The sequence below is a fragment of the Fusarium coffeatum genome, assembly GCF_003316985.1.
Source record: "Fusarium coffeatum strain FIESC_28 chromosome Unknown BRIP53273_contig_251, whole genome shotgun sequence".
Lineage (NCBI taxonomy): Eukaryota > Fungi > Ascomycota > Sordariomycetes > Hypocreales > Nectriaceae > Fusarium > Fusarium coffeatum.
The window spans coordinates 117,057-142,641 of record NW_022158043.1 but is presented as its reverse complement, the minus strand read 5'-3'; the positions used below and the strand labels follow the sequence as shown (position 1 = coordinate 142,641).

Here is a 25,585-nt window from a genome sequence, read left to right as displayed (position 1 = left end):
CTTAAGTAAAGTTAAATAGCACTTGTCCCATGACGAAACCGACATGACGAGCTACATGTTCTAGAGCCTGCCTATCTTAACTGGCACATAGCGGGACAAATCAGAGGAGACCATTCAATGGGGACTGTCCTATTACCTCCCGGGAGGAGAGTTGGATTGTGGGGCTTTCTGCACGATAAGCGTTTAGATAAGATAAACCCTGTAGGGCTGGATCTAAAAATGGAGCCTAAGGGGAAGCAAGATGTCACGATGGAGGCTAATAAATAGGTACCGTTGGCCCCCAAGTTTATTCTCTCATTATGAAGTCATTATCAAATCTCTCTGTCTAATACTAAGAGCTCAAGCTATCATGGATTCTCAGCAAGGGCTGCCTGGAAAGGGAGCTGCCTACCCCAAGCAATACCGTCGAAACTATCCACGTTCCAGGGACGGATGTCTTACTTGCCGTGCCAAACGCAAGAAATGTGACAAGGCAAAGCCTTGTTGCAATGCCTGTGTTCGATCTATGCAGGCATGCGTTTGGCCTGACGATGATAAGAAGGAGACGAAAACTGGTTCAAATCCGAGTCCTACTGTCCCTTCATCTGAACAGACAGGCAAGGAAGTCAAGAAACCCGAGGCAAAGGAAATCGAGTCCGATCCTGCAATCGTAGATCTCAACTTTGCCATGGTATCACTGGTATGCTATCCATCTTATACTATGCAGCTCCAGCCCTAAGGTTGATGATTTATCATGCAGTCAACTTCTTCAGATACACAAATCTTTCGAAGATTTCTCTTCGACTGGAGTACCCCGGCAGATTCCACTCCAGTATATAACTTGGCATGGTTTGCCCATCTCCCCAACATCTACGCAAAAGCCAGCGTGGACAGTCTTGTGCACAGATCTTTCAAGGCTTTGGCCAACGCAAGTTACGGGCAGCGGTTCAACTCATCCGAAGCACTAAACAACGCCAATGAATGGTATGGAAAAGCGATACAAATGTTGAAAGCACAAGTTCTTTCGATCAAAGATTCTTCTTCATATTGCGATGTCATGTCTGCAATTGTCTTGTTGGGAATTTATGAGGCAAGTACAACTATTTGCTGGAGAGAATGCTTGCTGACTAGGTACAGAGTTTGATGATGGAATCCATGGCGCTGGAAGGTTCCTGGGCATCGCATACTAGTGGTAGTGCTGCACTACTAAGTATACGTGGACAAGACAAAATTATGAAATCTCCAGCAGAGTTTGAAGTTTCGGCAATCTGCTTTTCACAAATAGTATGGCTATGAAGGATTCAATATTAAGAGAGTGAAGCTGATTTTGTGGCAGATGTATAACAGCTTTTTGACGGGCGAAGCTCCTACTGTCTCATGGTCATCCGTCAACGAGTTGGGTTTGCCTAGCTTGCCGTACTTCTATGCACATACGGAACACATGTACCAAGCTGCATGTCTCTTTGCAGAATGGAGAACAATATTGCTTGAACGTGATTCCGATGATGGTTTTCAGCATTTGTCTAATATCGTTAACCGCGCTTTGGCACTGGACAAGCGATATGAAGAGTGGGCACGTAGTCTCCCCTCGACGTCAGCATATACGACCCAACCACTATCAACGGAATCTCAACCCGAATGGCTACAACCTCTACTTGATGGCCTATGGAAACCTCTCAACTCACATACATACCCTTCAATTATGATACAGGTGCTTTGGCGATTCTACTGGCTGGTTCGTGCCATCCTGAACCAAGCACTCTTGTTCACGAATAATATCTTCGAGGAACGTCAAGCAAACGTGAACCCAATCTTCCCTCACCGGGCCAACATCGAGACCAATATTTTGTCTTTCATCGATCTTTCATGCGAGTCTTGCCTATCAACTTTAGTTAATATTACTAAGCGGATCCCAGAGCATGTGGGAGCGGAGGCTGTCCCAAGTCTCTGGGGATATCTTATCCTTCAGGTTTTACCTACTATCGGTCTATGTCTCGAGCAAGTTGTTCTTCCAGACATTGACCTCTCGGGGAGACGAGAATGGGCTGCCAAACTGAGACACTTTCTAAGAGTCAATTTTGGTATTGCAAAGGGTGCTACTGCAATACCCCCTTCTCATGTTGGGAAAGTTCCCATTCAAACTTGGGGTCTCCCCCAGAAACTTCCCAATTGCCCCAAACAGACTAGGAATACCTTTTAAATAAAGACCAAACGTCCGCGAAGGTTTGCTTTCGAAGCTAGCCATCAATGAACAGGTTCATCTCCAATATCCGCCATCTTATCCTCCAACATCTTCGTCATTTTACGCACGACATCAGCGTATTTGGCCTCATGATAACAATTGAAGAGTTCCAAAGGATCTTCTTTGCAGTCAAACAACTCCCACTCTTTATCCTGTCCACCCTCTCTGGTACCCTCGATACCAAATCCTTCATTGTACCAGTAAATTAGCTTGTACCGCTGATCACGAACGCCATAGTGCGCATAAGTTTCATGGATGATATCGCGATGCATCCAGTACCGATGATATGCAACTTGTTGCCAGTCCTCGGGCGTTTTGCCGTTAAGGAGGGGACGGAACGAAACTCCTTGCATATATGTCGGGGTTCGAGCATTCGCAAAGTCTAAGAACGTAGGTGCGAAATCCACGTTACAAATGATGTCCTTGCAAACAGACTGAGCCTTGATCTCTTTCGGGTAGCGGATCATAAAAGGCATCTGGAAACTCTCCTCGTACATGAAGCGCTTGTCAAACCAGCCATGTTCACCAAGGAAGAAGCCTTGGTCAGAAGTGTAGATGACGATGGTGTCTTCTGCAAGACCCTCTTTGTCGAGCCAGTCTAGCATGCGGCCTGTATTGTCATCGATGCTTTGGATAGTTCGTAGATAGCGCTGCATATAGCGTTGGAACTTCCACTCGGCGAGCTCTTGGTGGGTCTTGAAGGTGAACACCTCCGCTGTTTCTTTGCAGATCAGTCTCAAAGCTGTGACGTCTTCTGGCACAGGGATTTTGCGATCGGTTGACGTCTCGTTGTCATGTAGCTTGACTCCGATCATGCTACTGGGGCCTTCGGGCTGAACAACTCCGAGGTCCGTGTAGGTCAAATCTTCCGCGACTCTCATCTTGGCCACCTTTGCGGCATTGGCACGATTCTTGTAATCGTCGCTGAACGTACCGGGGAGACGGATGGGATCTTTGTAGAGATCTTTATGCTTGTGATCATATTCCCATGATCGATGAGGTGCTTTGTGATGGCACATGAGGAAGAAAGGTCGAGACTTGTCTCGTTTCTCCAACCAGTCGATTGACTTGTCTGTAATAATGTCCGTTGCATAGCCAGGGACTCGAGTAGTACCATCCGGTTCAATGAACCGAGGATCCCAATACTCTCCTTGTCCAGGAACGATGCTCCAGTAGTCAAAGCCAGTAGGTTCGTGTTCTTTTCCCTCACCTAAGTGCCACTTGCCGATCATGGCGGTTTGATACCTAGCTGGACTTGACCTCAGCTGCTTGGCGACATTTGGCAATCCTTTGTTGATCTTGGAGTCTAGGGTTAATACTCCATTGACGTGATTGTGAGTGCCGCATAGAATGGCGGCACGGGAGGGTGTGCAGATGCTGTTGGTGACATAGCAGTGGCCAAAGCGCATACCTGCATTGGCAATGCGGTCTAGGTTGGGGGTTTTGTTGATGCCAGCACCGTAGCAGGAGATTGCTTTGGCGGCATGGTCATCAGCCATGATGAAGACGATATTTGGGGGTTTGGTAGACATAGCGAGATACAGAGAGTTTAGAGTAGCCAACACAGCATCTTGTGAGAAGGAAAACGTTGTTAAGAGGAGTGTATTTGCATCCAGACACTAGACGACAAGCCGATATATATACTGTTCGTGACGCAGGAAGACTGCCCCAACGGAGTACTCGGTTCGAGTAATCGACAAAAACATGTTCAGATCATGACAATATCTATTGTGGATTGTGTTCGAACTATTTCAGTAGCTGGGATGTCATGTCTGAGGAGGCGGAAATCAAATCGGTAGTCGGTCGGTATACACAACGGCTGGTCGTTGTGTGTTGTTTGCATCGGTTCTCGGGCCGAGAGTGCCATGATTGGTTGGGGTCGAATTCAAGTTGTTATTACGTGAGGTCATCCCTCCGAAACAGCTATACATTGTGTGAAGACGGCATATTCTCTCCAGTTTCTGGCAGGTCTCCATACTAAAGGCATTCAACAATCATCATTCATGTTTATTGAAAGCTTGATCTCATACATTAGTAAGGTGAAATAGTGAGCCGGCGGTCTAAGGCGGAGATCAGCGGAGTTGTTTGAGGGGAACGCTAATTCACGATGTCTTTTGCTTATGCGCATATAATAACGTTACTTCTCAACTTCTAAACAATAGTCTGTCTACCATCCATTCCAATTGACCGTCAATTCCTTGTCAATTTCTGGAGAAACCATCCTCCTGAGTTTCACCACAGCATGACCGTGTTGCGCTGGGGTATGCTCGGCACGAGCTTCATCTCCGATGTCGTAGCTAGATCAATCACCAACAGCCAAAACTCCACCATCGCCGCGGTCTTCGGTCGAAATGAAGAGCGTCTGGCGACCTTCGCCGACAAGCACAACATCGCTGAGCGGTACACATCAATCGACGATCTTCTTGACAGGGCCTCAATCGACGTTGTCTACGTCGGGTTACCAAACCACATGCATACCCCCGCAGTTCTAGCAGCAGCAAACAGAGGCAAGGCAATTCTCTCTGAGAAGTCCTTGGCGACGACAATGGAGGACGCGCAAGCTATTGAGAAAGCCGTCAAAGACGCAAATGTCTTTTTCTTGGAAGGACTGATGTATCTTACACATCCCGTGATAAAGAAATTGCAGGAGCTGCTTCTCGACGGGCGCATTGGTACGGTTCGAGGTGTCTCAGGATATTACTCTGCGAATATCTGGAAGAAGGCCAATCCCCTCAGTATGGGTACTATCTACAACTTGGGTTGTTATCCGGTCTCGCTACTCCATCTTGTGATTGAGACTGCTTTTGGAAGCGACGCGTTCGCGACGCGTCAATTACACGGGTTCGGCAATATCTCAACTGAGGGTAGCGTCCATGTTCGCGATGCCTCTTTGACAGTGCGCTTCAACAATGGCGTGCTGGCAAGCTTGCAATCGACAGATAGCTATGGCAATGATTTCTCATTTGCGGTTCTTGGTGACAAAGGACGGATTAAATTTGTCACCAATCCGTGGTTGCCAATGGCCGGAAATAATATCATCGAGCTCAAGACTTATGGCGGTGATACTGAACAGATACTCGTACCGGCCGAGCTGGATGCTTTTGGTCATCAGGTGAGGAAAGTGGAGGATTGCTTGAATCGAGGTGTCAAAGAAGCCGAGCGTCCTTCGCCTAATGTTGCCAAGAGTGTTGAAATAATGGGGCTTTTGACGGAGTGGGAGGCTCTCATTCAGAGTCAACATAAATGATAGCAAAATGGCGATGCTGTGATAAGTCTTTCAGTCTACCCTGAACAATGCTCTTACGATGTATGTCTGTTTACCTTTGCTCTTTCCTCCGCATCCATGGAGACAAGAATCGGCACATTGAAACATACAACATAGTGAGATGTGATGAATACTTGGAAGAAGCAATTCGGAACATTCGATAAGTCAAGCAAATACTCGTATTGGTTCGATCTCCCGATATCTCCGCGGCAGATAAATTGCAAGGAGACCGACGCGATACTCGAAATAGTGAGGCTTGAGAGATCCTAGTGACCTGTTCCCTGCCTTGAGTTTCATCTCGTCTCCATCTTTCTCGGTCAACCATCTATACGCGTATAGAAGAGACCTGCCATTTCCAGCAAAACATACAGCCGCAAACAACACCATGGAAGCCACGATCTTATACAACCATTTACAAAGCTCTGGATACATCATGTGTTCAGATATTGGTGATCGTCATCTCGTCCCAAATCTCATATTGCCGTGCCGTCCCTATAGTTCGGAGCCGTTGATTGACTAACGGACAAGGATTGCCCAATTCGGCACGGACCCGTAAACTCCGCTCAATGGCAATTCCTCCGTGGTGCGCTTAACGGGTCGACTTGGCTCGATACAGCAGGACCCTGTCGCATGTAAATTTAACAGCGGTAAAGGACTGCCAAGATGGAGTCCCGTTTCAGCACTTGATGAAACTAGGCTCATAGATTAAGGACTCGGGGCAAATGCCGACGACCAAAAAAACCAACAGTATAAAGATAATGTCACATCGCTGCTTTTTGTTTCATTTGAAGATCTGTTGATCAGCAACTCTCACTCTCATTCTCAAGCAGATCTGTTTCAATCGCCATCATGTGGAAACTCGTCGTCAGCGGTATGCTGGCTATGGCTTCGGCCGTCAGCGCTGCCTACCCCAACCCCGGTCCCGTCAACGGCGCTACCCGCGTCCACGATCCCACTGTCGTCAAGACACCTCAGGGAGGATACTTGATGGCTCACACCGGAGACTACGTCACCCTCAAGACTTCCTCCGACCGTACCGCCTGGAAGGAAGCTGGCGCTGCTTTCCCCAACGGAGCGCCATGGACGACTCAGTACACCAAGGGCGAGAAGAACCTCTGGGCCCCTGATATCTCTTACCACAACGGCCAGTACTACATGTACTACTCTGCCTCATCTTTCGGTCAGCGCACCTCTGCCATTTTCCTCGCCACTAGCAAGACTGGTGCTTCGGGCTCTTGGACCAACCAGGGTGTTGTCGTTGAGTCCAACAACAACAACGACTACAACGCTATCGACGGTAACCTCCTCGTCGACAGCGATGGCAAGTGGTGGCTCTCTTTCGGATCTTTCTGGTCCGGCATCAAGCTGATCCAGCTCGACCCCAAGACTGGTAAACGCACCGGCAGCCAGATGTACAACCTCGCCAAGCGCGACGCCTCTGTCCAGGGTGCCGTCGAGGCTCCCTTCATCACCAAGAAGGGCAACTTCTACTACCTCTGGGTCTCTTTCGACAAGTGCTGCCAGGGTGCCGCCAGCACCTACCGTGTCATGGTCGGTCGCTCCAACAGCATCACCGGTCCTTACGTCGACAAGGCTGGCAAGCAGATGATGTCGGGTGGCGGTACTGAGATCATGGCTAGCCACGGTAACATCCACGGTCCTGGCCACAACGCTGTCTTCACTGACAACGATGCCGACGTGCTCGTTTACCACTACTACGATAACGCTGGAACTGCCCTCCTCGGTATCAACCTTCTCCGATACGACAATGGCTGGCCTGTTGCTTACTAGACGGCACAATTGTCGTTGAGCTTTTTGATGTGGCTGGACTGCTTTTGAGTTGTGAGCTGGATGCTCGTTCCTGTATATGAATTGGAACCTGTAAATACTTCAATTTTAACCTACATATTTCGACATGGATAACAGACCCAAGTTATTGCCACCTGTTCCACCACCTTTCTGTGACCAAACACAACTTCATGCAGATCCGCATCTTGCCGTACGATCTACTGATGTCAGGTACTGAGAATAAACTCACATGCATTCCCCAGAATTAACCTCCACTACCCCAGATTCGTCCTACGGTACATCCAATGCCGAGGCATCGTTCCACTTCAGGATCTAACCTTGGAATTGCACGTCACGCGGAAAGCCGCAAGGTGGTATCGGAAATTAATACGAAGTCGCTGATACCTCCAACGACTCGAGCGCTTAAAGATTGCCCTGCACCCCGCAACGCCGATCACCCCAGATTTGACTGCGGGGAAAACAAAACCTATGTTGCGCGCGAATAGAATGCAAGCACCAAAAAAAGTCAATTTAACTTGGCTTCGGTCCGAGACGGTCCGTGAAATGGGAAGGAAAGTGACGATCTTCCAAGAAACAGTGGCACTAGGCCTTCGTCATATGAATGTATACAGACCAAATAGATATATAACTGAGTGCCAGCTATTGAGATGGAGTTGCGATAGGTGTCTGGAAACTCCGATAAGCCTCTCATCATGCGTTTACTATCCCTCCCAAGCCATGCCCTTGTGGCTCTTCTTACTCTCAGCTCCGCCTCGGCACGAGTCTTGTCAAAGCGCGATAGCCCTGTCCTAGCTGGACTCTGGGCTGACCCTAACATCGCCGTGGTCAATAACACATACTATCTCTTTGTCACCACTGACGGTTTCGAAGGCTGGGGCGGCAATGAGTTCTACTGGTGGAAGTCTCCCGACTTAGTATCCTGGACAAAGAGCGAAAAGCCATTTCTTGTCCTCGACGGCGAGAACGGAAATGTTCCTTGGGCTACCGGCAATGCTTGGGCGCCTGGCTTTGCTGAGCGCGATGGCAAGTTTTACTTTTACCACAGTGGGAACAACCCGTCTGTCAAGGAAGGCCAAAAGAGCATCGGTGTTGCTGTGGCTGATCATCCAGAGGGACCCTGGACGGCTCAGTCAAAGCCCATGATCAAGGGAACTTCAGATGAACCCATTGTCAGCAACCAGGCCATCGACCCAGCAGCCTTCCAAGATCCCGAAAGTGGAAAGTGGTACTTGTACTGGGGCAACGGCGTGCCCGTCGTCGCAGAGCTCAACGACGATATGGTATCTCTCAAGTCCGGAACATGGAGTCGCATCTCCGGGCTCGAGGACTTCCGCGAAGGTCTGTTTGTCAATTACCGTGATGGGACATACCACATGACCTATTCCATCGACGACACAGGTTCTGAAAACTACCGTGTTGGCTACGCGACAGCTGACAACCCCATTGGGCCTTGGACGTACCGAGGTGTCATTCTGAAGAAGGATGAATCGAAGGGTATTTTGGGTACGGGTCATAACTCGGTTTTGAACATTCCAGGTACGGATGAGTGGTACATTGCGTACCATAGATTTCGCATTCCTGACGGTGGCGGTTTTAGACGCGAGACTACGATTGATGTGTTGCCAATTGATGAGGATACTGGTCTATTTGCGGAGGTTACGCCCACTTTGGAAAGTGTTGATCCTAGGCCCTTGCCATAGAGTCGAGATACATAAGAGTTACATGGCTTTCTTGAAACTTCTCCAATGACAGTAGAGTCTGCCTAGTTGTAAAAACGTATAGTGTTGGTTGAACTGGCTCTTGTTCTTCTCAAAAGCTCAACCTAATCCAAAATGAGGACTACCTCAGTCCTGCAACATTTCACCTTACATACGTGTACCGTTTACAGCCCGCCAGCCACTGCAAAGAAACATCCCAACATGGTATTGTGCGACCTTTAACCCTGGTTAACTTGGATGTACATCTCATTATCCCAAGTCTCTCAACACGGTACATGATGAACATGGTCTAGGTGAAACGCCACAAGGTATTCTTAGCAAAACGAGACTCTCGAGAAACATATACACACATAACATGGACACTATCTTGTCATCTCAACATACACTCCAAACCACTAGTCGGCCTCTGATCCCTGAGCACCACACAGCTCCTTGCAGTAGTATGCCATCTGTAACATGGTTAGACCTTTATCTCAACAAAATTCATTAACGTACCTCATCGCCACCGATATGGCCATCGGGAGAGCTGCAGATAGTACCGTCCTAGCAATAGTGTCAGTCAAATGCTCGTCTAGCCAAATTTTATTGACTCACGAAGGCACAATCAGGGCATGTGTTCCACCATTCGCTTCCCTTGTTTCGCGCCTTGTAGAAGTTGCAGGCACATTCTGTAGCATCAGGGAGGACTTCATAGTTGGTCTGCCAATTGTAGCTCACGCTCCAAGGAGTGCCGCCTACAGGTGAAGACACCCTGTTGGAGACGCAAGCAGCGGACTTGTGGAGGGCGGCTTGAGCACTGCGAAGAGACGGTTTATCAGTTTTTGGAAATGAACGTGACTGGTGTTGAGACAAACCCAGCTGCAGCCATGAGAGCAAGTGCCAAGAAAGAGATCTGCATGATGAATGAGATATGAGTTACCAGATGGACTATTGATGCAAGGATAAGAAGTTGAGTGATTATGATTCCAACCTAGATTCCTGTAACTCTTTATACTTGTCGTCTCGGTATTTGGTCCGTGGAAGTCGCTATCGGTCCGACGGCAGTTGTTCATCCTGTCATGTCATGACTCCAGATACAAGGAACAATCATAACTTCAGATAAAGTCGGTATATCGGTACAAATATCCCGCCAATTAAATGGGGTAATTCAGTCAGTTTTGAAATGTAGGTTGAGCAATTTAGTCTGAATGGCCCGCCGCGTCTTGCCATGTGGTCGGTATACGAGGGTTGTCAAAACTATAATCATCCTGTTTGATTGACCACCCCCACAGCAACCCAACCCGAATAGTATCTTGATCGTCACAGATGCTGGACCAAACCGCCAAAATCCACAAAAGAGCATCATCAATCCGGTATATATGGCTTACAATAAGTGCCGTGCATGGTACCCACTCGTCAAACTTTATTAAAATGACGATAGACAACAAGGTGCTACGATGCTGTCCAGATACTGAACAATGAGTTGTTTGAATACGAAGCAAGTTGGATTTCGGAAGCCTCAACAGTCCGGCAAGTTGGAACTTGGGGATGGGTAACTTTCGGGAGACCTCAAGTTATCATGACTCGTCTTTCGTAATGGAAAGGGCATAAATAGTCACTTCCATCCCGCTCTTTCCATCATTCATCGGCTTCATCATACCTTCAGCATCTGTGTCAACTCACACCTCTTATTTCGCCATATCACCTGTGAAGACATCCTCAGAATGCATTACCCTGCCTTAGTTTCTGCCTTCCTCGCTTCCGTCGCTGTCGCGGTTCCCTTGGAGGATAACCCGTTCCCTGGAGCTACCAGATGGACTGCTAAGTATCAAGTCCAGCCGGGTGATGTCATCGTCCCTATCAAAGACACGGGTAAGTCTCTGCTCTCGTGCCTCTTACCCGGAATATACTAAAAGTTCCCTAAGCCTATGTTGTGAAGGAAGAGGAGTACCTTGCCAAGCTCAAGGCAAAGGGCATCAAGATTGGTGCTCCCACGCGCGACGAGAGCTGGCTCCCCTATGATTCATGGCGGACGAAGCACACAAAGCCATGGGGTAACTCCACGGATCATGAGGAGGAGAAGCGAGACGGCTGTGATAGCACCTTCTACATCACCACCGACAAGACCGAAAGCTTTGTCGACTGGGACGTTCAGATGTCCCCCGTCGTCTGTGCCGTCGGCGACATGGACATCAGTGTCTCGTCGGGCTACAACGTTGCTAACAGTGTTGGTGGCAGCGCAGGAGCTGATCTTGGATTCGTCAAGGACAAGCTGGGTGCTAGTCTCGGTATCGACTATAGCAAGACTTGGACCACCTTGACATCAGTCGTGACCAAAGGCACTATCAAGGATGGCAACTGTGGCGTTATGATCACCAAGCCTATCACCACTCGTCGTTCTGGTCGTCAGTTCCAGGGCTGTATCGGATCCGCTACCGAGATTGGTACCTGGTATGCCGATAGCCACGAGGAGGGTAGTTACAACGGCATCAAGTGGGTTGAGGGAGCTATCTCGGTCTGTGCCAAGCCAGGAAGCAACCCTCCCTTATCCCTATGCAACGGACAGGGCAACTTCCGATAGAGGTGCCTAGAGATTATCCTTTGTGTTTCGCGAGATGGCTAGCCATGAGACCCATTACAGTTACCTGCTGATGGACAGCTTGCAGGAATCTTACCTGGGAGATGAGAGTATTTAACAGCAGCAGAGGACTTCATTTGGAATAGATTTTAGACTCTGTTAACACCTGTCCTTTCTGTTTGCATCCCCTGTAACAGTCGTTTCTGTGCCGTGAATTATGAGGTTTGGCATCTTCTTTTGATCGATTATCTCAGTCTCTTTGAAGCAGATGCGTGCTACGCCTCAATCTTTTTGTTCTGACAACGACTCGACCAACAAGATAGAGACGCAAGCAGTTATCAACGTTCTTCTTTATCCTCAGAATCGTCGCGAGCAACATACTCCTCCACAAGCCTCGCCTCTCTCCGTTCCCTAATTTCCCTCAACGACGTTTCAGCAGAAAGCCATCCAACAACCAACATACTCCTCGTGACCCAAGAACGACGGAACGTGTCAGTAGTGTACCAGTCATGACCTTTGTCCCGCAAGTCTGGTATCCAGGGAAAGTTGGAGCAGATATGCAGTCGCAACAGTGCGGGGTAGCGCTCTAGTTGAAGTAGGGCTTCGTGAGTAGCGACTCTGTACCATCGGTAGCTACCGATTGCGAAGCCAATTGATGAGCCGAGAATGAAGGGGATTCCGGCTGTGCCATAGATCATGCTGCCTGCCATTCCGCTTGCTACGCCGACGACGGTTGCTGTTGAGACGCCGGATACTAGACTTCGGACCATACTGGATATCTGATTTAGTTGAAAAGTCACGTTTTTTTAAAGAGAAAACATACAAGAGTCCAGGGCCACTTGATTGACATCAGTTAGGTATTCGTGTCTCGATCCTTGGTTGTATACGTACCTGACCACTCCCCAGCCACTCAGCAATCTGAGAACTGGAAAGGTATCATAGTGATCTGACATGGTGAATGTTTCGGATGAGAGTATGGCCAGATTTTGCAAGACAGGAACGCGCTTGGAACGCGAGACTGCGAAGAGGGGATCAGTTAGCAGAAAACGCCAATGACGTCACTCAACTATGCACAAGACTTCAACTCTCTACTTGTCGGTGGAGGCTAAAAGGCTTAAATCTACCTAGGCCAGAGTAGACAGAGGAGATCTTGCTAAAATTTGAAGTTTTACGAGCAAAACAGGACACTGTGACGGCCTCCAGGGCAGACAACGGCGGCATGAAGTCTGATGACCCTGCACTATCAGAGCAGGCGATAAGAAGATAAGAAGATTGGCGATAAGACGATAAGACGATAAGAGCAAATAGGGTAAGCACACGTCTATGGTAACCAATTTAAGAGACGTATGATCGATAACAAATGTAAGGATATGCAAACCTGATATCGTTTTTATCTAAAACTAACGATTGAACCTTGATGGATCCATTCAGCTAATATAAAGCTTTCCAACCGAAACTCATATAGTGCGATGCCATAGAGAAAAGAATGTACCATTCCTGACTATCGGATCGACGAGGCAACACAAAATAAGTTTATAAGCAGGTCGAAATATTGACCTTTGAAATTGAATATAACCAACGATAAAATCGGCTGTTCATAATCCGTCTAACTGGCTTCACTTGGCGGTCTTCTATCATGACGTGTGACCGAAACTTGCGTCTGGACAACAATGCCTTGCTCAGCTGCCGAGCCCTTATCATGCCAAACAGCTTGTTCGCTGGTGCCTCCTCGTCCCACATCGTATGTCAGCTCAACCTCATCATCCTCGCTTTGAAAGCCAGTACCCTTGGCTCGGTTGACGCTGAAGAGTTGGAAATGCTTGGAGCCAGGCTTGGACAGCTCATTTGCTCCGGAACCCCCATAAGGCGTACCTCGTGAAGTTGAGCCCATACGGCCGAGTCGGAAGAGAGGTGCCAGTGTAGGTAAGCACGCTGAGATGACGGCGACGGATGGTTCGAGACTTGACCATGCAAATGAAGGACCCATCCACCATGTCGCATCGACGTTCTGGAAGAACCCCCAGAGGTAGTAAATTCGAGCGATACTGGCGACACAAACACTAATAGGGTTAGCAAGGGTACTGATATTTCGATCGAGGCGGACTTACAAGCTGCCAAGAAGCATGATGCAGATAACCGAGATCTTGGTCTTGTTGTTCATCTGCAGGGTCCAGATACGAGGGATAGGGACACTAAGGATTATGATGTCGTTCATCATGTTCATGACTCCCAGGACAAGAAAGAAGAGCTTCACCTCGATACACTTGCCCTGCTCGCCGATATATTGCGTCCAGAAGAACCTGATAGGCTTACAAGCAAACGCCATTGTAATCCAGAGGATGAAAGGGTATACAGTTGTCATGAATGTTGCGATGTAGAACATGATTGTGTAGGCGCGACTCTTGTCGATACCAAGAGGGAAAAGACGGCGGTAGAGAAGGAGGATGCTGGCTTTGACCGATGTGACAGCCAGGGCGTAGACAAAAGGCTCTGCATAGACGATCTATGGTGATTGTTAGTTAACTTGGATATTAAGTCAGTCGACGATGCTCAGCCTTACCTTGAAGACCTCGACGAGTGTCATGATCTTGATGGACCAAACGTGTGCTCCAGACCCATGCGCGCCAGCTATACGCGATTAGCTTCATCTCAAGTGCATTTCAAGATGGCGAACTTACCCAAAATCGTCATGGCCACAGTCGAGCCACAGCAGAACTAAATGTACCGTTAGTAAATCACCATTGCCATAGATATAAATGCGACCAACATACCAAGCTCACCAAAACAGCCCAATCATCCATCTCCAACTTGGCAGACTTCATGTTCCTCACATAGAACCGCAACGCCACCATCAAGAACGCGATGCCAAGAACGACGCAAGTAACGGCATTGTAGAGTGTGATCTGATCATGGTTGAGGTCCAGATCCTCGGGTGGTGGGCCAAAGAGGGCTACGACATTGGGATCCAGTTCCATAGCTGAATGTTGTAGTCTAGCTGCATGCAGAGAACAATATTACGGCAACTTGCAAGAGTCCGTCTGCCCATGGGGTTACCGGTCCGTTAAATGGGAAGAGAACAGAAAAATAGGATACAGTTTTCAGAACCAGCCCTGCACAAATCGAGGATTTGGTTACTAGGATGTCTTTTCTTTTTCCTCGTGGCAATCATTTGTTTTGCCTACTTTGCCCCAACCGTGCCTTGGAAAGCGACGGCAATCCTTTGGGTGCATTTTACTTCATTTCGGCGTAAATCGACACATTGGCACATTGGAGGAACTTTGATCGGGGGAACAAACAGCCCACAATTGAGAAAAGTTGTGGTGCGTAAAGCGAAGTGGGAATGGGTCACTTTGGAGTGTCCACTCTGATTGCTACCTGGTGTTGGCTGATGTCCTTGCCATTTTTGTCGCAATTCCCCGATGCCATGTCTTTGGAATCTTGTTCTTTTCCCATACTTAACAGATCTTGGCAAGCTATCCATCGCATTGAAGAAGGATATCAATCCCGTTGTGGTATATATGCAGATTCCTGCAGCGTTGAACTAAGATCTGACAGCTTCCACAAGTAAGGCTTGCCAAGACAGATGGCGGCTCTGGCACTCAGACTAGCCAAGACGCGAACAGCCCACTCGGGAATAAAAACCCCTGTTATCCGCGCAAGCCCATTCCAGTTCGGATACAACAAGGATTTAGTCCGGACAGGCACGTTTCAGGGCGTGGTCCATGTGTCAAAAAACGTTTATGCAGCGTTGTACTTGTGCTCAAGAAGGGTTTGGATCCACGATATTAATGCTGGAAAGTTTCATTCGTTTCTCGATTTGGCGACGCAACACCGTGACGGGGTAGCATCAGGAATTGCCGCGGATGAAAAGTCCCAGAGCCGAAGACGCGTCGATCGGTCGATGAGCTGATGAAAAAATTGGACCCAGTGGTTGGGTTCAAAGGATTCTTTAGCTGTTTTACGGCAGAAATCAATGGATAGACACATCCACTTGATTCATGTACAAATCTCACAGATTTACCTGTGCTTCATCATCCCTCAAAACGACAGGTTCGACCAGCAAGGTCCAAGGTTTTGACACTCCGATCCTGAGAGTCTAATAATTCTCCTAGCTCGCCTCTCTCCATCTGCTCCGGATAGTACGCTAGTACCATCACGGGCTTGGTTCAAAGCTTGAGCACAAGTGGACTGATATCTTAATCCTTTATCTCGGTACCCATAATGATCGCTAAACTCCGAATCACTTTCCTCCTGCCCCTGATGAAGAATTGGACCAGTCTCAAACGCGCCAATAACGGTTGACGGAAAAGCTTGGCCATTCGTCCATACTCCAACGAGTAATCAATGCCGATCCCAATTGTTGCTCGTGTAGCACCGTGTAACCCTGCACAACGACTTTGTGTCTGTTGGTTCATCGTTCAGTCTAGCAGAGGACCCTGATACAGTAATTGAGCAGCGGGGGAAGAAATGAAGCAAGAGTAAGGGACCAAAAAAAGGACGGGGAGTCGGGACACAGTGGCGGAAGGCAGCCTCGTGTTGCCACATGTGCTTTCTCGCTACGAGTATTAGAAGTCAGGCCTGTCCGCCGTATACGAAACGAGAAGGAAAAGTCCCAATATCCACTACAGTTACATCCATCCTTCCCCTCTTCGTCATCCTTCTACATCCCCTCGAATCAAACCACCTTTCACCTCCATTCAGTAAACACACCACCAAACACACAATCATGGCTGCTGTCCCAACAGAGGTTCTGGTCGTCGACGACCAAACCCATGAAATCCCCACCAAGACTGCTGTAGCTGAGCAAGTAAACGAAGTCTTAGACCTTGCGCCTCCCCTACTACCCACCGAGAAGATTGGCCCGATGGGCTGGGTCAGACTTGTTTTCCACTTTGAACTTCCCGAGAACTACGACTCTGAAGAGTTGACGAGCATCTTCAAGAAGGCTTACTCTTCATTCAAGGAGCGTGTTCCTATTGCTGGCTGCGAGGCTGTTCCTACTCCCACATACCTTGAGGATGGTCTATTACAGCTTCGTCACTACGGCAATGAGATCGAGCATGACTTCAAGGTCAAGGATCTCCGTAATGAAGACTTTCCTACTTTCCAGGAGCTGAAGAGCCAAGGCTTCCCTGCTTCTGCTCTAGACCCTGATGTCGTTTGTCAACGAGGACTTGGTGGTGAGTGGCCTGCTGCTGGTGTTGACAGACTGAACACCACCATGATGCAAGTGAACTTCATCAAGGGCGGTCTTCTCCTCAACATGCTCTTCCTCCATGCTTTCATCGATGGCGCGTGCATGTACAAGTTCACCGAGCTTCTGGCCGAGGATGTCCGCAAAGCTCAAGGTCTTGCCATCCCTGAGCCAGCTGAGATTCCCGTCGCGGATCGAGCCAAGATCGCCAAGTCATCCGGCGCCAAGCCTGGTAAGGCTGAGGACCATGCTGAGTACCTCGAGGTTCCTTTCACACCGACTGGCCCTCCTGAGAAGCTTGCTTCACCTATTGCCCACGGGCATGTCTTCTACTTCTCCCCTGAGAAGATTCAAGCCCTGAAGGAGCTTGCTTCCCCCTCCAACGCCAAGCTTTTCAAGTCCAACAAGGACAACTCCCCTTACATTTCGACCAACGATGCCCTCACAGCTCTTGTCTGGCGTTGCACAATGATGGCCCAGCACAAGCACAAGCAGGGCGAAGATAAGTCGTCTGGACCTTCCATGCTTGGTCTTGCTCTCGATGCTCGTCGTCGCTATGCTGGCCAGGATGTCCACAAGCACACCATCGGCAACATCCTCGGTTTCGCACCTACTATCATGGACATTCAAACACTAATCAATGAGGACGAGGCTACTCTGGCAGATGTCGCTCTCGTCGTCCGGGCCACTGTCAACAAGTCCAAGGACTCATACCTCGACAGCATCACGGCCCGCGTCGAGCAACTCAACAACGTCGCCCGACTTGTTCCCACCATCTTCCTCGACATGCCTGGCAACCACGCCCTCCTCTCCTCGTGGAGAGAGTTTCCTTTTTACGATATTAACTGGGGTCCCGCCCTGGGTGACCGTATGCAAGCCCTTCGACCCCCCAAGGTTGGAATCACACACGCCATGCACGTCCTTCTCCCCCACCGACTGGAGGCTGGTCCCGGTATCGAAGTATTTGTCAATACCGAGAACAGCGCTATGGAGGGTCTTATGAATGATCCTTTCTGGAGACAGTATGCTGAGGGACCTATGCGTGTTTAAGCTTTGTGTTTTGCGGGCAAGCGATGTTTTACGGAGCTTTTTGGCGGGGAATACAAATATGCAATGAGCTAGAATTAGAATTGAAGTAATGACTGAATTGTATCCCAATATAACCAGTATGACTCCCGGTAACTTAAAGCCATCATCTGTTTTGCATCCTGCCTAAGGATTCTGGCTGCAAGATCGTCAGGTAAGCTTTTTCTCATGAGTTTATCTTTTGGTCCTCTTCTCCCCTGAAGCATAACATCCCCTACTGATATGCAACTACGTTAGCTTTGGACAATTATGTCAATAAAGAGTCGTTGCATGTCATGAATAAGAATAACAATTGCATCATATTGCACAGACTCCTTCACGGCTTCACGGACTAACAGGTGGACAACAGAGGAATTATTATCCAAGATTTAGGCTACAGAAATAAAGTCGTCTGGATACTAACCTAAGCCAGCATAAGATGACTCAATCCTTTCGTCTATTATGCTTTCGGCGGCAATTCTTCCCACACCCTGACACCCACTTATTTGATAGATGTCATGATTTGACTCGCCCATGAACTGTCCGCTGTGTAATACCACTGCTTCCATCCTTCATTAACCCTTATATTCTGAAGCCAGACCGCTTTGTCACCCTTCTTGATCTCGACAGGAGGGTCTATTTTCTTCTGTGGTGGTTCGATAAAGCCGTGTCCAATAGTAAATGTGTGGATTGCAACAGTTATATTTGTTAGTTTGTACGCCTTTGCCCAGGTGAAGTCTTCGGTATCCCCAGAAATCTGCAAAAGGCCTCCCATGAAGCCCTTGAGGAACGTCTGAACAGGATCTTTACTTCGATTTTCACTTAGCCAACTTGGGATAGTTCCGAAGATGAGGGTTCGGAGATCTTTGGCCCTTGAAATTGATCGTGCGAGAGCATCCTGTGACTGTTAGAAAATGTGCTTCTTTCTAATAGTAAAGATTAAGAAGGAAGCAAGGAAGGAGAAGAGAAGGAGGCAACTGCTTACTAAGTCATCATCTTTAGGGGCTACTTCAAGAAGTTGTAGTCGAGGTAGACTCTTGGTGAGGGTCTCGATGACCTCAGCCGAAACGTAATAAGGAGGATGGCCTCTATATTTGAACTGTAATGACTCAAGACGCTTGTGATTGATGATCACTTGTTGAAGTCTTCCAGACAGGCCCGGGTTGACGAAATCACTCTTGCGGAAGATGCGGTCGTGAAAGACGTTGTGTTCAAGGACGTTGAGGGATGTCAGAGTATCGAAGGATGCAAGGAATCGGTAGATGCTCTCCAGATGTTCTTCTGAAGCTACTGGATTTGGCTTGTCTGCATCCAGGTCGACTGATAGCTTTCTCAACTGGATGGATCCTTTATCTGCCTTGCTGAACAAATCCTCGAGGTGCTTGAACAATATGACATTTCCTTTCCCCAGTTGGGTAAACTTGAGCTCTCTGAGCTGCAAAAAGTCGATAGAATTGTTAAGATCGGTCCACAGGAGCGCACGCTCGCCTTCCCAGCAATGACCAGTCAAGGTCAGTGACTTAAGCGCAGTGAAGTAATGCGGCTGCTCAAGGGAATCGGGATCGTGTTCCTCGATACGATCCTCGAATCGGTCCAGAAAATTAGAGCTATACCGCAGTGCACGAACATCGAGGGTTATGAGAGTTGACAGTGACCTTGCAAGGATAGTTTGGAGGACTTTCTGTGGACCAGATACAAGGTCGCTCAACATCCCGGCCTTGAAGGCGATATGTTTGAGACCGCTCAGTTGGGAGAGAGGAGAGGCAGTATTCTCTATGATGCAACTTGTGCGTGAATCAACTAGACGCAACGCCTTGAGGTGTTTTAGTGCGGCAATACTGTTAGCCATTGATCTGTGGCGTACGTCAGTCACTGCATTTCTCAGGATGCCAACAAGAACTCACGCATTAAGCTCCGTGGTATCCAAAACCTCCAAGTTAGTCAAGTTCTTCAAGACCTCCTCCAAGTATCTGATTATGATCGGTCTATGCTTCTTCCCCGGGTCAATGTCGCCAATTGTCATTTGACGGACATGAAGAGCGCATTTGGGTACAGCGTTTGGGTCAAGAAGATTGGAAAACCTTTCTTGTTGACCCTTGTATCTTCCCTTGCGCTTGACTTGCTTCTTCTGGGCGATGCTAAGATGGGGCTCCAAGCGACGAATGATCATGGGCATGTGGGCGAAGAAGCCCACTCTGACCGCGATGTGGTTGTGGACGACTGACATTGCCAGGTTGTAGTAGCGTTGCGAGGTGCATGCCAGATTGATCATTGCTGATGAATCATCAATATGATGTAAGATATTCAGCTGAATCTCAGCTGGCAAGACTGAGAGAGCATCTTCTGAAGTTGACGGAGCTTGCTGACGCCTGAGATGAATGTTAGGCACTCTCGCCTTCTTCTTCCTCTTTGCGCTCTCTGTCGCTTCTGTTTCAGAAGAGATCTTTCGTTTCCTGAGAACTCGCACCTCCACGGCCGCAGACTCAGGTGCTGAGGTGATGGTAGCGATTCTCGTACTTCTTCTTGGAGTCATGTCGTCCTCTTGAAGATGGCCTTAGATGTCGGAGAAAAGGCAGCCGAAAGCATAAGAGATGGAATAAGTTGGTTCCTTTATGACAGTTTAGACTAGCTCTTAGGTTACTTTACTCTAGCAGCCTGAGCTTTAGAGTGAAGTTATTTCGGATGAATGAGTATGTGAAGATATCTGAAGATTGAAGAATTGAGGGACATGGCTCGTGTTGAAGTAGGGAGATGAAGGTAGATGATGTTGTGAAGGGGATCTAATGACAAAGATCTCCTGTGTGGATTGATTGGTGGCTTTCTCGCGCTAAGGTCGCTGCAGCCTAGGGGAATCCACACGACGCTACCAAATCAGGAAAATGCCGAACTGTTGGTTGATGCATGTATACAATTTACCCCTTCAGGTGGGTGTCAAAAGAATTGGCCGCTGAGAGCATACGAGACAAAATGTTTTGGCCATCTTATGCCGACCTAGGCTGGGGTTTAGGCTACTTTATTTCTGTGAGAAGTACGCTGATAGGTCTACGCTAGATGAATAAACAGGGTATAAATTGTAAATCGATAACCATGGCTCCTGCCCCATATCGTTCAAACCCCAAATTGCATGAGCGACGGCGGAAAACCTGCCAGTGCAGGTTTCACCATTGCTGGATTATAGTGGGTATCAGCCCCGGATACAGTGACTGAATCGGCGGGTACCAATATGTCGTCGGGGCCTGGTAGTTGTAGTTCAATGGATTCATGCAGCTAAATGGCATGGAATTGGCCGGCAGTGGATTGTTTGGTGATGGCTTCAAACAGGCACCCTTCTTGTACCCCCTCGGACGGTAGACTGCTTGACAGACCTTACGCTCGAGCTTATCCGGGTGATAGACCACATCAAAAGCCGCGGGATTGGCCAAGTTGAGGATGATGCGGACAGGACCCGGACAGCCAGAAATATAGCGCTTGTTCAGGCAGAAGGGATACTCGGTCAATGAACCGTTGGACACCAATCCCAACTTCTCTTTGTTGTAAAATTGTCGGGGATACAAGGTACCGGTATGGCTTGGTACCTGGCTCGCCTGTTGTCTGAGCTGAGAGGCGGGGATCTTGCGATACCATCTGTCGTTCTCTAGGCCGGGGAGCGAATAATACGAGCACTCCGAAGAGGCATCGTCATCGACCTGGGTGGGGGAGAAGGGAGGTGATGCATTCATGGCTGCCATTTGGGCATTGTGCCCCTCGAGCGCGGCAAATGTCAGAGCCATTGTAACGAAATTTTGTATAAATAAGAGTATCGCTCCTTTTAGGGCAAGGCACTCGAGCCGAAATAAAGGACAGACAAAGTAAGAAGTGTCCAAGTAGAATGTGTAGAGAGTTAGAAGACGAAGAGATGAAGAGAATGAAGATGAAGAGAAGTTCAAGATGAAAAGATTCGACTGCTTGCAAAGATCGCTAGCTGATGTTTGAAAAGTACGGCAAATAGTTTGTAAATGTGTATGAAGGAGAAAAGATATCTGAGAAAGGGAGAGGAGAGGTGGTCTTTTATACACGATAGAAATTGTTTAAACTCAATTGCAAAACTCGATAAAGTTCTTTATATCCTACCTCTCACAATTCAAGTGACTCACAGTGTTTGAAGCCATCGGTAAGCTTTGATATTATGGAAAGTTAGATACCGAGGTTGCCCAATAGTAAGCTATACGTAGGTTCAATAATTCCGAAGTATTACGAGTGGCCTTACATTACACCTGACCTTGCTATTAGTTTACCTTTTCTCGTGTGAAAGTTTTTCACATCATGTTTCTATTCGCTTCTGTGTGCGTTGACTATTACAGCGTGTGCTTTTCGTTGTGAAATAGCTGCCTGAATTTCTAGCTGCCGACCAAACTTTCCCCTTCTAACGCCAGCGAAAAAACAGCAAGATGCATCCTTTAAAACCCCACACATCGATTCCAAGAGTTTTAGTCTCGCTGACTTAATTGTTGAGCAAGTGTTGTAGGTTGACAGCGTAGGTAGGAGAGAGAGTGGAAAGCAAAACGGATAGAAGCAAGGGAAGAAGAGGAATGTGTAGTCAACTTAAACCTTAGGTTGAGGTGAGGTAAAGAGAAAAGGTTTCTATGTATAAAGGAGTTATGATATTTTTTCGCAAAGTGTAGATATCTTAAAACCTTATTTAATGGTACATCAACTATCTTTTAGCCAAAGAACTAGGCAGGATGAAGACAGTTTCTCGGCAGAGTCGGATATTGCTAGGGGACGCGTCTAGATCATTTTCCATCTTTGAAACTGTGTTATCTAACAAGAGTCTGAATTATAGAACTGTGACCTCAAAGAGGAACATTTTCTTGATGACACTTTAATGAAAACCAGCAGCTTCTCGAACCCGGTCGAAATATTGACATGAAGTCCTGGGCGATGCATAGCCAGGCACTGGGTTCCAATGAGAACAATAATTGACAACAAGTAGACTGGCGTCGACAAGTCGGCTATTGGGGGGTCGATGAGACAAAAGGGTAAAAGCAAGCAGTTCGCATTCTGACATCTATCAGTGTGCAGGGCAGAGAAGACGGGCTAAGAAGGCATAATTTGTACGCAAACTCGGCTCAGGTATAGTTGAGTAAGATAGCCAATGATCCAATTTCAAGATGTGTATCTGGATCGATTTCTTCTTCCTTATGAGATAGAAGCAATGGTTGACTTTTTTTTACTCGAGATGGCGACAAAGTGGTATCGGCATCACAATCGGTGGCTTGATCACCAGACGCAGAAAATATTTCACGGGGAAAAGTCACTATATGTCCCCTTTGGGGGCGGAGCGAATCGGCTTGTCACATAGGGGGTGTTAAAGATAAGTTTGTTACCTAAAGCTTTACATAGAGGATGGCAAATAGACCGTCAGCTATATCAGAAAAGCTATGTGATAACTAGAACTTAATAGAATCATGTGACTAGATAATATTTGTGCCCGGTAAAGACTGTAGTTCGAGTTTGTCATTAGATGTATAGTTTAGGCTTTCAACCCCAAGTCGCTACTTCAGGGACAGAATATGTGTTTTATTAGGGTTTATTTCGCATATATCCCTGACCATCCATCATTTTAAATCTGGCGGCTATGTCCTTGACCATTTTCCAAGTTGCTCTCGTATCGGAAGACAATATCTGTCTTGACACCAATCTGACCATTAGGCATGACGAGCACCTCCTCACTACTGTTATCGTCAAGTCCATTCTTGATGTTCGTCTCAAAAGTGCTCTTGGGTGCGCCATTGCTAGGCATGCTGTTGTTTCGTAGCTCGACGGGCATTTGCTTGAAGCCAGACAGCTTGTTGCTGGAAATACCAGTACTTCCGAGCAGACGAGGTGCGTACTTCTTGGCAATAGCTTTGTAGGAGGGAATCGAGGCAGCGAGGATTCCGATATTCGTTTCGATGACGGACCAGTACATGGCATTGGAGATGACCCAGGTTTGGTCGGTGGATCGGAGCATGGGTGGGATGTAGGTGATTCGGATTATGGAGGAGATACACGCGCTAGAAGGTATTAGCATTGGGCCGTCAAGAGAACAGTGCTCGTAGGCGAGATAGAAGGGAAACTTACAAGAGTCCGAGACCGAGGATGATAGCTAAGCTGATCTTTTGTCGTCGCGGAACACGGAGCCGTGCCACCAGGGGAATTGGCAGGGTGTAGGTGAGGATGTCCGTGAAGATATTGACGGCCGCGTTGGCAAGGTAGAAGGCATTGATGTCGACGCACTTCTTCGCCTCCACTGGTATCGTGATATCATATGCAGCAGGAATAGGTGAGCATTGGAAGATGCAAGCAAGGACGTTAGCTCCTGCCTGGCATCCTACAACTCCCATCATGAAGAAGGCTGTCTTGCGGAGCACCTTGTCGCCGAGGCGGGTGTACAGGGCGAGAACCGAGATCTTGATGAAGCCGAGACAAGCATTGTAAAAGATGGAGGATAACCAAACAATTTGGAGGTAGGCAATGAAATTATCGGTGCCTCGTTTTATGACATCCTCATAATGGCTGCCGAGGCCATGGTTGACTGAGGCTATCGTGCACCCGATGAAGGACCACGAGAGTAAAGCACCCACGCAGATGAGATCTGTCACAAGTGTCAGAAGCAAAGAGGGCGGGCAGTGGAGTTATGGGCCTCGTTTGTTTTCACTTACAGTCGTCGGCACCCACTGACCGCACAATACTGATCCGCGCCCATAAGCGAAGCACGACAGCAATGAAGCTAATAACGGCAAAGACAATAGCGACGGAGTTTACCGTGGGACCTTGCGACTCCATGATTGCATATAACTCAACGCAAAACGAAACAGAAAATGGAAATGCAAACGCAAACGAGAAGAAAGAATGGATAAGTATGTGGTTCGAGTTTGTAGCGCAATGGGAAGAATGCGCTCCGAGTTAAATGGAAGACCCTCCCCCATTGTAGTCCAACTGAGACAGGCAGATATCAGTTTCATTACAACAAATCCTGCGCAATGATTAGTTCACTGGTACTATGCCAATCTCTTTCCCTTCTGTAACGTGTAGTTGATGCACAGACGTCAGTTGGGAGGCATCTCTATGGTTTGTTCGTCTCGCCCCCTTTCGCGCCATCCTTTCACGCAATGATCTTCCCGGCTGGGACCTTTTCCACTTCGCCTGGGAAAGACACAAGGATTGTTGACACAGGGGTCCCACAGGACAAGAGGCTTTTTGTCTTGGTCTTGGTCTCGAGAACAAAGCAATCTTCAGGAGAACTGCACAGTTTTGGGAATGTTTTATTCGCTGATTGGCTTCTGGGATTGTTCGACAAGACCGGGAAATTCGGATAGAGTGCCCCGGAGTGGGGGTTTTCGTGTTGATCAGTCACTTTTACGGATTAGCCGACCTAGCCTCGGTCCTTTAGCTTGGTCTTAGTCTTGTTTCCTCATCTTTAGCCCGTCTTTTCCAAATTCCCCTAGCTGCCGTTGTGCTCTTCACCGTTGAGCCTACTGTGTGTTTGTCTCAAGCTAGGCTCACGGGCCGTTATCTTGATTTCTTCATGTCCGGCACTGTCGATGTATTGGTTGTGCGCCTCCCGCCTCGGCCGCCGAGCCTCGCTGCTTGTTTTTTTGCCTCCTTGTTTCTCATGACTCGGACTGTCATGTTTACATAAATGACAGAGACCCGCCTCGTCTTGTTTCCGAAGGTGTTGGTTGTCTCTTTGCTTTTGTGGGTAGCCTCGCAAACGAGGTCCTGCTCTTTTTCA

The 25,585-nt window shown here is 48.0% G+C and overlaps 12 protein-coding genes across 12 annotated transcripts; 6 read left to right on the top strand and 6 right to left on the bottom strand.

Moving 5' to 3' along the window:
- Window positions 1-349: 349 nt before the first annotated feature.
- FIESC28_09610 (uncharacterized protein) lies at window positions 350-2,179 on the top strand (the record flags this gene model as incomplete). The annotated part of the gene is made up of 3 exons (XM_031163746.1): window positions 350-679; window positions 740-963; window positions 1,327-2,179. The coding sequence occupies 3 exons, from the start codon at window positions 350-352 to the stop codon at window positions 2,177-2,179; spliced, it is 1,407 nt and encodes a 468-aa protein (XP_031012246.1).
- Window positions 2,180-2,223: 44 nt separating this feature from the next.
- FIESC28_09609 (uncharacterized protein) lies at window positions 2,224-3,720 on the bottom strand (the record flags this gene model as incomplete). Its single annotated transcript, XM_031163745.1, has 1 exon — window positions 2,224-3,720. The coding sequence occupies one exon, from the start codon at window positions 3,718-3,720 to the stop codon at window positions 2,224-2,226; it is 1,497 nt and encodes a 498-aa protein (XP_031012245.1).
- Window positions 3,721-4,463: 743 nt separating this feature from the next.
- On the top strand, window positions 4,464-5,468 carry FIESC28_09608 (uncharacterized protein; the record flags this gene model as incomplete). The annotated part of the gene is made up of 1 exon (XM_031163744.1): window positions 4,464-5,468. The coding sequence occupies one exon, from the start codon at window positions 4,464-4,466 to the stop codon at window positions 5,466-5,468; it is 1,005 nt and encodes a 334-aa protein (XP_031012244.1).
- Window positions 5,469-6,335: 867 nt separating this feature from the next.
- FIESC28_09607 (uncharacterized protein) lies at window positions 6,336-7,277 on the top strand (the record flags this gene model as incomplete). Its single annotated transcript, XM_031163743.1, has 1 exon — window positions 6,336-7,277. One exon carries the CDS (start codon window positions 6,336-6,338, stop codon window positions 7,275-7,277), a length of 942 nt encoding a protein of 313 aa, XP_031012243.1.
- Window positions 7,278-7,987: 710 nt separating this feature from the next.
- On the top strand, window positions 7,988-8,995 carry FIESC28_09606 (uncharacterized protein; the record flags this gene model as incomplete). Its single annotated transcript, XM_031163742.1, has 1 exon — window positions 7,988-8,995. The coding sequence occupies one exon, from the start codon at window positions 7,988-7,990 to the stop codon at window positions 8,993-8,995; it is 1,008 nt and encodes a 335-aa protein (XP_031012242.1).
- A 413-nt stretch (window positions 8,996-9,408) lies between these two features.
- FIESC28_09605 (uncharacterized protein) lies at window positions 9,409-9,911 on the bottom strand (the record flags this gene model as incomplete). The annotated part of the gene is made up of 4 exons (XM_031163741.1): window positions 9,409-9,462; window positions 9,509-9,556; window positions 9,608-9,809; window positions 9,868-9,911. 4 exons carry the CDS (start codon window positions 9,909-9,911, stop codon window positions 9,409-9,411), a joined length of 348 nt encoding a protein of 115 aa, XP_031012241.1.
- An 805-nt stretch (window positions 9,912-10,716) lies between these two features.
- On the top strand, window positions 10,717-11,573 carry FIESC28_09604 (uncharacterized protein; the record flags this gene model as incomplete). Its single annotated transcript, XM_031163740.1, has 2 exons — window positions 10,717-10,864; window positions 10,918-11,573. 2 exons carry the CDS (start codon window positions 10,717-10,719, stop codon window positions 11,571-11,573), a joined length of 804 nt encoding a protein of 267 aa, XP_031012240.1.
- Window positions 11,574-11,908: 335 nt separating this feature from the next.
- Window positions 11,909-12,523, bottom strand: FIESC28_09603 (uncharacterized protein; the record flags this gene model as incomplete). Its single annotated transcript, XM_031163739.1, has 3 exons — window positions 11,909-12,341; window positions 12,394-12,408; window positions 12,462-12,523. 3 exons carry the CDS (start codon window positions 12,521-12,523, stop codon window positions 11,909-11,911), a joined length of 510 nt encoding a protein of 169 aa, XP_031012239.1.
- Window positions 12,524-13,176: 653 nt separating this feature from the next.
- Window positions 13,177-14,545, bottom strand: FIESC28_09602 (uncharacterized protein; the record flags this gene model as incomplete). The annotated part of the gene is made up of 5 exons (XM_031163738.1): window positions 13,177-13,630; window positions 13,679-14,073; window positions 14,131-14,198; window positions 14,249-14,285; window positions 14,342-14,545. The coding sequence occupies 5 exons, from the start codon at window positions 14,543-14,545 to the stop codon at window positions 13,177-13,179; spliced, it is 1,158 nt and encodes a 385-aa protein (XP_031012238.1).
- Window positions 14,546-16,296: 1,751 nt separating this feature from the next.
- On the top strand, window positions 16,297-17,814 carry FIESC28_09601 (uncharacterized protein; the record flags this gene model as incomplete). Its single annotated transcript, XM_031163737.1, has 1 exon — window positions 16,297-17,814. The coding sequence occupies one exon, from the start codon at window positions 16,297-16,299 to the stop codon at window positions 17,812-17,814; it is 1,518 nt and encodes a 505-aa protein (XP_031012237.1).
- A 517-nt stretch (window positions 17,815-18,331) lies between these two features.
- FIESC28_09600 (uncharacterized protein) lies at window positions 18,332-21,599 on the bottom strand (the record flags this gene model as incomplete). Its single annotated transcript, XM_031163736.1, has 4 exons — window positions 18,332-18,727; window positions 18,815-19,682; window positions 19,734-20,370; window positions 21,200-21,599. 4 exons carry the CDS (start codon window positions 21,597-21,599, stop codon window positions 18,332-18,334), a joined length of 2,301 nt encoding a protein of 766 aa, XP_031012236.1.
- Window positions 21,600-23,431: 1,832 nt separating this feature from the next.
- FIESC28_09599 (uncharacterized protein) lies at window positions 23,432-24,636 on the bottom strand (the record flags this gene model as incomplete). The annotated part of the gene is made up of 3 exons (XM_031163735.1): window positions 23,432-23,864; window positions 23,932-24,445; window positions 24,513-24,636. The coding sequence occupies 3 exons, from the start codon at window positions 24,634-24,636 to the stop codon at window positions 23,432-23,434; spliced, it is 1,071 nt and encodes a 356-aa protein (XP_031012235.1).
- Window positions 24,637-25,585: the final 949 nt, after the last annotated feature.